Source organism: Garra rufa, chromosome 7 (genome assembly GCF_049309525.1).
Source record: "Garra rufa chromosome 7, GarRuf1.0, whole genome shotgun sequence".
NCBI classification, from domain to species: domain Eukaryota; kingdom Metazoa; phylum Chordata; class Actinopteri; order Cypriniformes; family Cyprinidae; genus Garra; species Garra rufa.
Genome location: NC_133367.1, coordinates 2,697,929 through 2,712,780, shown reverse-complemented (window position 1 = coordinate 2,712,780; position 14,852 = coordinate 2,697,929). Strand labels below are relative to the sequence as shown.

Below are 14,852 nucleotides of genomic sequence, written 5' to 3'. Positions count from 1 at the left end.
TCCAAGTAATTACCACCACAAGAAATTTCATTCATGGATAAAGAAAGCAGCAGATTCATCTTCTCCATCACGCTGCTGTTTACCAATCATTTTCACACTGGAATCACACTGCCCTGACAGGGATTGTCTTTCACGGTCTTATAATAGGATAAGCAGATAATCGCTAAGAAATTGTTGGGTTGCAGCAATAACTGCAATTTCCATGACAAACCGTCTTGTTTTTGGCTGAGGTCGAAATGTGGGATAGTGGTACTAAGCACTGTTTTGACAGTTGGAGTTTTGGCCATGAGCTTTGAGTTCCTTCATGCTGATTGCCAATTGAGACGACTTAATCACATTAACGATGTTTGAGCATCAAACAAACCCATTCGACACTAAAACAAACTGAGCCATTTCAGGATGCAGTTATTTCTGTTTAATAAAACTCAAACAAATGCCCAGCTGTGTGATATTGCATCGTCCAAGTTTTTGCTAGTGATGTTTTGAAAATGTAATTGAACGAGATCCTGCATTTGTTTGGGGTATACTGTAAGAGTCAGTTTACTCTGGCGGGATATGAATGAGTTCCTGACCCTAGTCATTGCTCAAAGAAATGAACAAATCTTTCCATATCCTTCATATTATTGCAGGCGAAACAAAAGCTAAATCATATATCCATACCCAAGAGGGAGGGAAATGGCACTAAGAAAGTAGGTCATGAAGAGAAGACAAAAAAGGAAGATAGACTATAAAGATTTCCCCCTCACGTGTCTTCAAATCCCTTCGCTGTCCCTTCTCCTCGTCCCTCCTGCGCTCCCCTGACCTGACCGTTCTTCCTGGACGATTTGAGTCCAGGAATGCAGGTCCTCTCCAAGTTGAGGCGACCCACTGCGAGCATCCTATGCACATGTGGGATTGATTAATTGTGCCTGGTCGGACTACGGTGGGACAAGCTAAGCCCCAGATGTGTCCATGCGTATCCAGTACTCCAATTCATCAGCCTCTCTATATTGCTGCTTTGACTCGTACTGTGAGTGATGATATTCATATGGGTAAAGCCTTCTGGGCCTTATCTATAAAGTCAAGATCTTCTTGATTTATGGATTTGGTCCTTTCCCATGTTGGGAGCAAACAAATTCAGTGCTAGACGCAAAAACAACCTTGCGACTTCTAATTTGAGGTAGCTTGCGCAACTGAATAGTGCAGGGGTCACCAAACTTGGTTCTGGAGGGCCGGTGTCCTGCAGAGTTTAGCTCCAACCCTAATCAAACACACCTGAACTAGCTAATCAATGTCGTGCTAGGTATACTTGAAACTTCCTGGCAGGTGTGTTGAGGCAAGTTAGAGCTAAACTCTGCAGGACACTGGCCCTCCAACTCTGGTGACCTCTGGACTAGTGCCACTAGTTGGTGAACAAGTACTGACTTGTCAAAGGGTTGACTACTTTTTGTTTAAGAGTCAACTACTTATCCCCGACATATAAGAAGTCATACAACACCTACACGGAGGATTACAAGGATATCACAAGCTGCTCTGCAGTAAAGAACAATAATGCAGAAGGTCTTGAGAAGCGTCCGCCATAAGAACATCCTTGAAGCTGCTCGGGTCTTTCTTAACAACCCTTTGATCTGCAATGAAACTGGAGCCTGGGAGTCTGAAGGCTCCAGCCAACATCATTCGGAAGTCGTCACATTGTTTGAGCCAGCCAAATTCTGCACAGAACCATTTGTACGTGCACATGGCCAGAAGAATAAATGCAGCGTAACACAGTAAGTCCATGCTAAAAACCAGACTCCTTTGAGGACTTTAATACACAAGATCACAATCTCGTAGTAAGAGATCTGCAAGAGTAACCGGTTAACCTCAATGTCACGTTGGCAAACTTGGCAGCGGTGCGCAGACCTTGCTTCCCAGAAGCAAGCAGACTCATATTCCGGGGAAGGGGGGATGTGTCTGTGATGCAGACAACATTCGGAAGTAATTTCGCCTTGATTACAGTTCGAGTGGCTTGTCAGATCAAAACCATTCACCTACACCCTGTCCTGCCAAACGCTCACTCACCTCTACTTTCCGTTTAGTCACCACAGTGTTTTTCCTGCCAGCGACTTCTGCCAACTATTCAGTGGCGTACATTATCATGAATCATGAGGCAAAATGATGCCTCAGAAGGTCGCTGATGTGTGGCATTCACACTTGTTCAAAGATTGAGCGGCAGCGTAATTTGGCAGGAGGAATTCCAGCTTTCTTCACACTCCAACAGCTTGGTCTGTTTTTATCATTCTCAGTGCTAATGGACCGAAAGGGAGTAGACTGTCATGAAAGACCTTCTAAGAAATGAAAAATCAGCCAGAGGGAAGTTAATCTACTCTGGAACGCTAAGCCGCGGGGACCAACTGCAGGTGGAAACCTCAAGCGCAGCCAAAAACGTGCTCGAGAATCCATGACTGCTTTGTTGTGACCTATTTCGGTTTAATCAGAGTACACACTAAGATAATGTGTTCTCACTTTGGGAGAAGCAGAAGTTCATTCACGTAGGCCTGGAGAAAAAAAGGGGGTGGAAAGGAAACATTAGACTCTCAAGCGTTCCTGCGAAAGGCTTTGAAGATTTTCGGACGGAGCAACAAACTCTTTTACTGCTCTGTGATTTACAGTATGGCTAAATAAGACCGGCAATCTCTTCACATCTTATCTCCGTCGTACACATCCAATAAGCCAAGGTTTCAACAGTTTTATGACTCCCAAATGAGTCAGTCCACAATGAGTCCAGTGAGCCTCAATCCTTTCATTCAGGAGGAATGGTTACAGGAGGATTAGTCACGTTTCATTTCTCGGAAAACCCTTTTTCACTAGAATCCATTCCACCACACAAAAAAACCCAATGGCATCTGTGCCAAAACAGTGGTAATTGATGCAACTAAAATGACTAGTGACCCATGACCCTAAGCGATGTCAACCCTTGACTTTCTTCGGTGTGGGCTTGGTAAGTGATAACGCAGAGCACACGTGGCTCAACGGAAAACGAATTAGATGGGGCTAACACCATTCTTACCGTTAACTCGCTTAACTCCCTCTATAAACCGTGCCGACTCACAGCTGAGCTTGCATTATGTTCGCAGAACTCTTTTGCAGACGACTGACTTTCTAACGTGAGCCAACAATTGTGCTTCAGTCTTTTCAGGATCCAATTTCTTTGCTACTACCTCTTTCTTGGAAGACTGTTCTGGCTTTCTGTGGAAGAACCAAATAGAGAGACTGACATCAGGCCTGCATCATCTTTTGGAAATGCATCAACTGTGTAAAATCCAGTCGGTTGATGATAAACAGGCGTGCCTGAGACAGGCTAAATAAAGAGCCCATCTCTGCTCTTTAACTGTGAAATGACTAATTGCTCGGTGTGACGTTTTTACAATCTACAAGCAAGGAGCTTGAGGGTGAGTCTAGGGGGTTTCGGAGACGAGAGTCTGGATTGAATGGATCTGGTCGGGTGGCCCAGAAGGAGCTGCCGGGGGGGCAGCTGGTGTCCCGTGGACGGCACTCTCCGTGTGAAGAGATTGTTTGTACTAGTTCAGGCCTGGCTGTGTATACACAGCTGGGGTCTCCATTTCTTAGAGAACACCCCCCACCACCACCTTTTCTTGTCAGAGAAGTCTACGGCTCCACACAAAAACGTTCCCTTGTCATTTCCACCCTACTTTATCTACTGCCAGATGTCTCCCAAACTTTTCCACCTCCCCGTGTTGGGTTTTCAAAGGGAACCGGCCTACTGGGACTTTGTGAAGGGGTGGGGTCACACAGAGAACCAGACGTAGGAGGGTGGGGTACCGAAAAAGGGCTTAGGTATTCGGTCTAGTGTGCCTGGGGCGCTTCTCTCCAACAATTCACACGGCCTGATGGGAACTGCCTTTACGGTCCTTTCACTCTGTCATTTTCTCATAACTCCAGCCAAGGATTTCACCTCTGATAGAGCGTCTCGTCCACACGTGAGGGAGGCTTTCGTCCTTTTTCGCCCCAAATTTCCTCATTGCTCCTGCTCTGAGAGACGTGGCCACAATGTCAACTGTAGCATTAATTTCACACCAGCTAGAGTGAAGGGGGAAGCGCTCCGCCTCAAAACTAAAGTACTGTAAATTACCCTTCTGAGCGTTTCTGGGTCACACTGACACAGTGTTACCACATTCTTGAAGCAGGCCTGAGACGGTAAGCAAACCGCACATCTTCACAGACGTCAACACAATTAAGATTTGAGAAAATATGAACTTTGGAAGCATAGCAATGGCTTACCTCTTTCGCACTGCGGCCCAGTAAAACCATAGACGCAAGCACATCTGTTGGGTCCAATACAACGGCCACCATTTTGACATCCAGTCTCACACACGGCTACAGAAAGCAAAAATTTAAAAACGTGTTACATTTTATCTTACAATTAGAAAATAAAATACATATATACTTGTTGTTATATGGTTCTAAACATAAAATAAAATGAAATAAGAGAAATTATGAGATCTGTAAGCCAAACTCTTGCAAAATAATCTATTGTTTTGTGTTTAAGCAGGTATGTGGTGATGTCTGGACATCCTGAACATAAAGATTCACTTACGCTGTCCACAGTGAGTTCCTGTGTAGCCCTTCTGACACGAGCAGGCATCTTCATTACAGACCCCTCCATTCATGCATCTGACGCTGCAGGACTGGACTGTACAGAGACAAGAGAGGCGATTATAATTCATCTAGAGCGCTCAATTGTGCTCGGTGTAACAATGAACCATGCATGAAGCTAAAAGTAACCCCAGTTTTTGGGAATAACCCAAAAATACAGTCAGAAACACTGTTATACTACAAAAAAAAAAAAATCTTTCCAGGAATCAGTTCAAACTTGCACACAAAAAATTATGTGGGATTTGGTTTTAAACGTAACATTTGCTAGTAAATATCACAAATGTGACCCGTGACCACATCTGAAATAAATAAGCTTTCCATTAATGTATGGTTTGTTAGGATAGGATAATATTTGGCCGAGATATGTAAAAAAAAATCTGAGGGTGCAAAAAAAAAAAAAATCCAAATACTGAGAAAATCGCCTTTAAAGTTGTCCAAATGAAGTTCTTGGCAATGCATATTACTAATCAAAACTTAAGTTTTGATATATTTACGGTAGGAAATTGACAAAATATCTTCATGGAACATGATATTTACTTAATATGCTAATGATTTTTGGCATAAAAGAAAAATGTATAATTTTAACCCATACAATGTATTTTTGGCTATTGCTACGAATATACCCGTGCTACTTAAGACTGGTTTTGTGGGCCAGGGTCACACATTATTACAAAGAAATAGCAACACACTGAATTAAACATGGTAGAAAGACTAAAATAGGATCCAATAATCTTTATTAGCAACTTTGCATATTTGCAAATAATTAAAATTATTTACAAAAGCATTTTTCATGTATTAAAATGTCTTTATTTCATGAAAAGCAGTGTGTGAAATATTTTTCACCCTCGATTTCAATCATATTAAAGTTTTTGCATTGAATTTTTACGCTGTTTCATGGAAACAAAGAAATATATATAATGTAGAGATATTGAAAATAATGAAAAGCTACATTCATCTTTATTAGGATACATAATACTATACATGTACATATATAAATGTATTCGGTTTACTGTATCTCCCTCTCAGTATTTATTTTACTTAATCATACTTACAGTATGTATTTGGCAAAAAAAAAAAAAAAAAAAAAAAATTGTTATACTTATTTATTGCCTTTCCAAAATCAGCGACTGCCATTTGAAATTCCTGGTGACTTGGCCAACAAAAGCCTATTTTCATCCTGATTTTCTACCAGACGTTTTTTTGGACGAGTAGATTCATTTTCCAGCGATTTCCACAATGTGGAAATTCTCTTGGCGCAGAACGAATCACTTTGCAAGACTTTCAATAGAGTTCAATAGAGTTCAGTAGAGTTTGTACACAAAACCATGGCGATTTGAAATTGCATTTAAATGACATAAGCGCAATGAATCATCTCTGATGGGACTCTCGCACCGAGTTTTTAAAAAGATAGATGTTCCCCAACGGTTGCATCAAAACGTTGCTCTCGCCAAACTGTTTCGGTTCTGTCTAAACAAAGGCATGGTGCCATTACGCTGCAGCCCAAATATAATTCAAGCTACTACTTATTCCAGACAGAAAACATTCATTTATTCCTTTCATCTTCAACTGCCATGATCTAATCCTTTTAAAGTAATGTAAAAAAGCATGAACCAAAACAGAGCGTAAAAGCTGAAATGTTTTTTTTTTTGTAGAAAATTTGGCTGTTCTTGTCTGATTTCAGATGAAAAATGCAGCTGGATGGAGATCAAACATCAAACTCTAAGTTTTTTCGCTGATGGCATGCTTTCAACAGCAGTGCCTGTAAAGGTTTGAGCATGGGCCGTGTTTTCCTAAAGCGCAGGAAATGACTTCACTGGCTAGACCTGCTGACGGCCCCCTACAGGTGGTTTGCTCGCTGACCCAGGCTAAGTGAGCTGCACGTGCCGAGACGCACACACAAATGCGAAACGGGGCTCCCCGAGGCTCCCACCCCACAATGCACCTCTGTCTACAGCCGTCACATCTGTCAGTTTTTTACAAGCTACATTGACGGCAGGAAACATGAGCGAGGCTGAGAAACAGAGGTCCTTTATGGCCGTTTCTTTCTCGCGGCGTGGTGTGGAGTGGAGATCCGTGGCCTGTCAACCTCAGGTTCACAGATGAGACATCATGGGGTTTAAAATGAAAACGAATAGCTTCTCGAATTATAGCAGTGAGCGCTAGTTCTGCATTTTGTTATAAATCCAGATATTCGATTTAAGAGCTGTCGGCCAGGGTTATTATCGTTATCTAAAACTATTAAAAAACTTTTTTTTTTTTTTTACATGAAATACTATAAACATTAACTGAAACTAATTAAATATGTGACCCTGGACCACAAAACCAGTCATAAGGTTAAATTTGACAAAACTGAGATGTATACATCATATGGAAGCTCAATAAATAAGCTTTTTATTGATGTATGGTTTGTTAGGATAGGACAATATTTGACTGAGATACATCCATTTGAATATCAGAAATCTGAGGATGCAAAAAAATCAAAAAGACTGAGAAAATCCCCTTTAAAGTTGTCCAAATTAGGTTCTTAACAATGCATATTACAAATCAAAAATTACATTTTGATAGGTTTACAGTAGGAATTTTACAAAAAATCTTCATGGAACATGATCTTTACTTAATTTCTTAATGATTTTTGGCATAAAAGAAAAATCAAAAATTTTGACCCATGCTATGTATTTTTGGCTATTGCTACAAATATACCCCAGCTACTTAAGACTGGTTTTGTGGTCCAGGGTCACATATAAGCATATTTAGTTGTCAAGGCAACATTTGTAATATTTGTCAAGTTTAATAAATAACTAAACAAAACTTAGAAACTGAACTAAACAAAAATTATGTTTCTTAAACAAACTGAAATAAAAAGTTTAAGTATTAAAATACCTTAAACATAACTTAAATCTATTCTTATTTTAGTTATTTTTCAAGGCATTTCCATCTCATTTTTGTCGAGTTTAAGAACTAAAACAGTTAAAACAAAACTTAAACGTTTTATTTCAGTTAGTTTAAAATTAAAAACATTTCAAATTTTTAATTTGTAAAAAATTAAAAACTTAATTTTGGTCAAGTTTACGAACTAAAATAATAAAAACAAAACCTGAACGTTTTATTTCAGTTAAAGTTAGAAACGTTTCTAATTTAAGTTAAGTTTAAGAACTAAAATAACTCGAACGAAACTTAAACTTTTTCTTTCAGTTAGTTTAAAATTAAAAACATTTCAAGTTGAAGTGCTAAAATACCTAAAACAAAAATTATTTTTATTTTAGTTATTTGCCAAGGCAACATTTCAGTTTTTGGTTAAGTTTAAGAACTAAAATAACTAAACAAAACTTAAACTTTTTTATTTCAGTTATTAAAGAAACATTTATAATTAAGTACTAAAATACCTAAAACAAAACTTAAACTTTTTTATTTCAGTAATTAAAGAAACATTTATAATTAAGTACTAAAATACCTAAAACAAAACTTAAATTTTTTAAATTAAATTAATTTAAAATTCAATTTTTTTATTTAAGGTATTTTCTAAGGCTACATTTTTTAATTTTTGTTAAGTTAAAGAACTAAATTAACTCAAACAAAACTGAAACATTTTCTTTCCGTTATTTTAAAATTACAAACATTTCTGATTTTCATTTAAGTTGAAGTACTAAAATACCTAAAACAAAACTTAAAATTATTTTTTACTTTATTCACCAAGGCAAAATTTCTAATTTGGTTAAGTTTCAGAACTAAAATAATTAGTTTAAAATTGAAAACATTTCTAATATTTGTTTAAGGTGAAGTACTAAATTACCTAAAAACATTATTTTTATTTTAGTTATTTGCCAAGGCAACATTTCTCATTTTGGTTAAGTTTAAGAACTAAAATAACTAAAACAAAACTTAAACTTAATTTTACTTTAGTTATTTGCCAAGGCAACATTTCTCATTTTGATTAAGTTTAAGAGCTCAAATAAATAACTAAAACAAAGCTTAATTTTTTTATTTCTGTAGAAATTAGAAACATTTCTCATTTCTAAGTACAAGAACTAAAATAACTAAAACAAATCTTAAACTCTTTATATCAGTTAAAATTATTAACATTTCTAAATTGTGTTAAGTTAAAGAACTAAAACAAAACTTAAACTTTTTTATTTCAGTTAAAGTTAAAAACATTTCTATTTTTGTTAAGTTTAAGAACTAAAATAGCTAAAACAAAACTTAAACTTTTTATTTCAGTTAAAGTTATGAACATTTCTATTTTTTGTTAAGTTTAAGAACTAAAGTAAAACTTTTTTTTTTATTTCAGTTAGTTTTAAAATTTAAGTTGAAGTACTAAAATAGCTAAATCAAAACTTAAAATAATTTAATGTCATTTAGCTGCCAAGTCAACATTTCACTTTTTCGTTTAGTTTAAGCTGAAGTACTAAAATATCTAAAACTAAAACCTAAAAAAAGAAATTAATAAAAACTATAGAGACATGTTGGTAACGCACTGCAATAAAGTGTTATTAGTTAACATTAGTTAATGCATTAACTAATAATTAAACTTATTACTTTAATAATGTATTAATAAATGTTGTAATGGACATGAACTACAATTAGTATTTTTTATTTTTAGGTCTCATTAACTAGTTAACTAGTGTTAACACATGCAATGTTTTACTGACATATTTTAACAAACAAAAAACAATAGAAGTTACTAAAACACAACGAAATAACTTAAAATTAAACTAAATTGGATAATAATATTAATGATACTAAAACAACACTGCTGATGGTCTAACATAAAAGATTTATATGTATGGTAATCAGATTTTAATGATGATGAGAAAAAGGTTGGGTTACAGTATCTTAAGCACAGCTGCAGTATTTGGACGCTAATGGCTACAGCTAACATCCGTGTTGTGGCTTGTTATTTATGGAGTAATTGCAGATTCATAGTTGACTCATAAATGTGACCGCTCCCAACCACTGTAGACGGCACGCGGTCTGGTAGGCGTAATGACAGCATTACCGATCTCACAAATCTCACAAGGCTGCCAAAACAGAGTACAAGCGTATGTTTAGCTTTTGCTTTCAAACAGTGACTGGCAGCCGAATTAGATGGTCAATTTCTCATAGACGAATAAATTGACTCTGGTTTTACAGCTTACGAGACCGAACCCTATGGTTTGGTGCATTTGGGTTTATTTGTGTATGACCGCATATTCCGGGCATTCGCTGAGAAACGGCTGGACGTCGTTGGCAGACAGCAAGTGCAGTAAGAGAAACCTGCACTAATGCTAAACACCTCATCCTGTGGCCATTACTTTTCCCAGTGCCATCTTAACAAAATCAATCACGTTTTTCTAAGAAACTCATAAAAACAGCCAGTGCAAGGTTTCACCAAGAGACGTTTGGTCTCAAATTTAACATATCTCAACAGAAAACACTCATGGCTTGACATTAGCTAATGATTCAAAGGAAGAAACACTATAGGTTGTCAGAGCGATTTCACAGTATTTCCAGCCGGCTGTATCTCTGCTCAGTTTCATCTCTCAAGCTAATAAATCGCTGGAAATGTCAAGGAAACGTTCAAAATTATGACAACCACAAAAGGAAGCAAGCAGGGTAGAGAGAATTATTAAAAAAACACATCTAAAGTCAGAACTGTGACTTGGCGGTTAGTGCACATGCTCCAAATGTTGGTGGAAGTCATTTTCATATCCTTTTCCAAACTATGCCTTTGAACGAAAGCACCAAAATGGCCAAAAATAAAAAAGAAACAAGTCTAAATGTGTTTTTCATACAGCCCAGGGCATTTGCTACTACTGACAAAATGAATCCCAAATGACTGAACTCACCTGCGGCCGCACCACAGCTAGGGGCAAGATGACCACTGGAGCAGGTACACATGTTGGGTCTCGAGCAAAAGCCATCCCCACACGTGTTCCTACAGATCGCTGGAGAGACAAAAGTATTCATGAGAAGGGTTTAGCAAAGGCATTTTGAAGGTTCTGAACATAGCTCTGGGTTTTAGGTCCAAGACTTTATCTCTTGGGGTTGTGTTGTGGTTAAAGGTCTTGGGGTCAAACCCCAGAAAGAGCAATTCATGAACTGGGGAGTTGCTGATTTTCCTCTGATGTACCCTTGAGCAAGCTAAATAGCCTAAGGCTAAATGCTAACTTTGTGGTAAATGGCATCTTCAGCATGCAACTTTAAAAAACAAATATTGCAGATACTTACGAACTATACACTGGTTCCCAGCAGGAAGCGTTTTCCATCCTGGACAACAATAGGAGTGGAAGCGGGAACCGCATACGTTGGGCCTGAAACAGCGGAAACAAGTCCATTAAATTAGAGAAACCAAATATTATTCATGAACTTTTCTCAGAAACATACAACAGAATGAAATATCTACAGTCTCAAAGACCTCCTGACCCTTTGCAATAAATATGGCTCAATACATACAATGGCCCCGAAGGACTTTCCAGGGAAATGACATGAAAAGAGTTTGTTTTGAGTAAGACCATAACTAAACTTCCTGAGACAGAAATATTTACTAAAGCTACTCTTACGTTCCCAAATGCACTCATCCATGAGCTGTTCTTTGGCTGGCTTTCTCACCGAAAGTGGGTTCTGAAGAAAAGTGTCTGTCTTAGTCATAATATGTGTGATTAATGACTAGACCAAGCCCAAAGTTCAATATTTCTTAAAGTGTGAACAACCCCAGCACCATGTTTCCGGGCTCACTGTTTAGTGTATATGACTTGGTTCAGGACCTCCAACTGGTAATTGACAGCTTGGAGGCAATACGCCTTCAGAACGTGTCATTTCTTTCCAACAAGCCCTTAGGATCTCCATCAACCCTGGACCCTCACTGCGAAAACAGTTTTATTTCTATCAGCACCAAGTTAAGCCTGTTGCAAATGGACCTTTGAACAAACCACAAGGTACATCTGTCTTCCTACGCGCACACACATAAATTCCTTTCCTCTACAAGTCACGATGTTTACAAATGTCAGTCACCTGGGGACGACCAGCTGTAGTTTGAATCTTTTGATGGACGACACAACCGCTAACAGCAAAAACCAAGAGAGATGTGGAGGGCCAGAAAGAGTAGAGGGCTATATGTTGGAACAGGGAAAGCGGAAAATGCTGGGAAAAGGGCAAGAATCAGTGGGAGGTAAAGAAAACAAGTGGAAGTGAAAAGTTTGGGGGGGTTGGGAGGTGGGACGCTGAAAACAAAAGCAGCAGCGGAAATTAGGCCAGAAGATGATGAATTATCAGCAATGTGGGACCGGAGAGTCTTATTTCTCAACTGGAGCCTGAAAATGAAGTCTGAAACTCTTGCAGAATGATGCCAGGAAGGTTATCCCTGGACGCAAACCAATCTCTTCTTTCTTAAATTCTAGGCTTTTCAATGTGTTCGCACTTCTTCTGAAGTGTATGGAATACTGCTTTGGGTGATCGTGAAGTAGCGTAGCAATCACGCAATCCATGTGCAAGCTACTAAACGTATTAGTTGCACTACGGTGTGTTTACCAATACTAAATGAGAACATTTACCAAGCCCAACAACTTGAATATGAACCAGCGCCTCAAAGAGAGATATAAATTGGTCCCAGGTTCTTTGCTACAAGGCAAATACCTTGTGAGAGACCATGTGACTCCTTCAGCTGGATGAACCAATTCATTTTACGTCACTAGGTCAAATCCTTTTTCATTTACAGGGTCTAACAGCCCTCGGGCAAGAGATTTGCAAGCAATTCTAGCTTTGCAAGCCAACGATCTCCAGATAAAACAGGTCAGCTTTACAACCTTTGAGAACCCCTCGCAAACTAAATTCCAGTTGGGCGAAAGGTCAGGACAACGTGAGATAGGTAATCGGGATGCTTTGACGGCCTCTGGCCAGTTCTCGGTGAGGTCATAAAAACCTAACAGGAGCTCTCGGGTGCAGACAAAGACCGGCTACGACTCCTAAAGAGGTTAAAGGTCAGTTTAGAGGCATCTGCTCCCAGCCCCCAGGATTGCTGCTAACTCCAGTCCAGAGCCAATGAGCTAATGGCACGGTTGTTTTAACATTATAAAGATCTCATGTGTAAAGCCTCTGGATCTCTACGGCCTTTCCTTGTCCAACTTGGCCTGCTTCAAGCCCCTGACCCTAATGAACTCCAATCACACTGCCGTCTAGACTATACACACTTTTAATGCAATGAGGGAGGAGGGGTCGCTCCGTATGATTGCATGCCCACTGCACAAGTCCCATGTGGGAATGTTGTCACTTTCTGGTCCACAAGACACTTCGGAGATCTGGAGCGGCTGATGGTATCGGGAATAAGCAACAGAAAGCAATTAGCTGTTGTGTTTGGTACAATACAATGAGTGCATACGATAAGACGATAAGAATTTCTGGGCATGCTATTATGCACACATAAGGATACACTTATCAGATCTACGTCTTCCTTTCCACTGGTTAGATGACAATCCCCAATGAAAAGAGTAAAAAAAGTACTGCTTTTCTGTTTTTTCTTGTGGGGTCCCGTACAACTAATTTAGGAACACAAAGAACAATTCCACAACAAAACATTGCTGGCTTGTAGTAAGCTCTTTGCAATCCAAGAAGGATTGTTTTCCTTTTTGACTAGCATGTACTTCTAGCTGTTAAAAAAATATAAATCTAAAGACAAAGAACACAGTCTGTCTGGGGATACAAACATCAAGCGTTCTGGAAGAACTGGAGCCCATCTTTGGAGTCTAGTGGAGCTGACATTGCCTTGGAGACACAAATGAAGAGAAACCCTGGCCAAGCCAGCAAGTCTTCTAAAAACATCTACCCTGAGCACGAAACTCGTCAGGGCTGGCATTGAGAACCACACAATCATATTCTCACCCCAGGACCATTGCTTTTACAGCAGTCTCCCAGACTTTACCTTCATTTAAGGGGCCCCTAAATGCGATGTGATCAGACTCCTCCAGTCTGACGGCCAAATTACGCTTAGCAAGGAGAGCCAGTAAGCTGCAAATCCTACTGCGGCTCTCTAAAACCGTCTGATCGGGGATAACTTGGCTTGATTGGTCGGCAGTAGATCAAATGCACGTTTTCCTGCAACATCATTATAATCAGAGTTCTTAAGGGACGTTCTTACGCCACGTTGGTATGTTAAATAGGATTAAAAATGGTGCTTGGTGGTGATTAGACCTTTCTTTAAGAGTGCAACATTTATAAGAAGGGTCTTTAAGTTTAGGAACGGCTGGATGGGAAACAATCTGGAAGCTGTGCAAGTCCCTACATCCCTTTGGGATAGTTTGTGTTTAGCACATTTCTCAATTGACTTGGTGCCACATGGTTCTGCTCCACTGACCGGATTAGATACTCCCTCTTAGTTTACATGGAAAATTGGCCAAAGTATTCAGTTAACTAATGTTTGAGTATGATAGAGGTCAACTACCATTGCTCCCGCTTCTGTTACTGGTGTGCACGTACAGAATGGAGCTTTTGTTTCAGAACTTCAGTCTCAAGTGGATCGCTAACCGCAGTCCTCAAAGTGTCTGTTTGGCCTTGCTAGATTGGTTTCAGACCTTAACTCAAAAGACCCTTTCCTGATTAAATAAGGATCCAAGAATTAGAGACATATCTCTGTTGTGAAATGTTCTTTCTCACCTCCAGCTCGAAAACAAATGTCCCTTGTTGGAGACCCCCCCTGAGTAATCAGAATACCTCATTTCCTGTTGCAGTTTGCAGGGGAGTTATAAGCAAGTACAGATGAGAGGATGATTGGAAGAGCTGCTTCGAACATATGAGGGCCGCACGACACAAAACAGCCTTTGTTTTCCCAAAAATGAGAAAAATACACAGCTTTGCCTTTGTGGAGACTTTGTTCGAGAGGCACTGAAGGCACTCCTCAATTTTCAACTAGAGACCTACAACACCCATTCATTCTTCTAGACATAAAATATATGACAACCAAACAATCTTTCAACAGTTTAAGTTATCAGCAGGAAATGACAGTCCTGTTGTCATGACCAACATACTGAGGCATTTCGGCACTTAAAATTCCTTCACAGCATATTTACACCACTTCTGCAGCTGGCTCTATCACATACGTTGCTTTTTAAGGGACCAGTCGTGGTTTCAACCAAGTTTGGCTCCAACCCAAGAAGCACAGCAGGTCGCAACATAAATCTACTCCATTAAAAAAATGCATTTAAAGAAGATAACGCTAGCTTTGAATTCGAGCTATAAAGACGAGATATACC

The 14,852-nt window shown here is 39.1% G+C and overlaps 1 protein-coding gene across 1 annotated transcript in view; it reads right to left on the bottom strand.

The window, feature by feature from the left end:
* Positions 1-14,852, bottom strand: part of fbn2b (fibrillin 2b) — an 83,232-nt gene that overhangs the window by 68,061 nt on the left and 319 nt on the right. Inside the window, exons 2-5 of the mRNA XM_073844561.1 lie at positions 10,840-10,922; positions 10,458-10,556; positions 4,577-4,672; positions 4,261-4,356 (exon numbers count right to left, since the gene is read on the bottom strand). Of these exons, the coding sequence (XP_073700662.1) occupies positions 4,261-4,356; positions 4,577-4,672; positions 10,458-10,556; positions 10,840-10,922 (374 nt within the window). The remainder of the gene's footprint in view (positions 1-4,260; positions 4,357-4,576; positions 4,673-10,457; positions 10,557-10,839; positions 10,923-14,852) is intronic.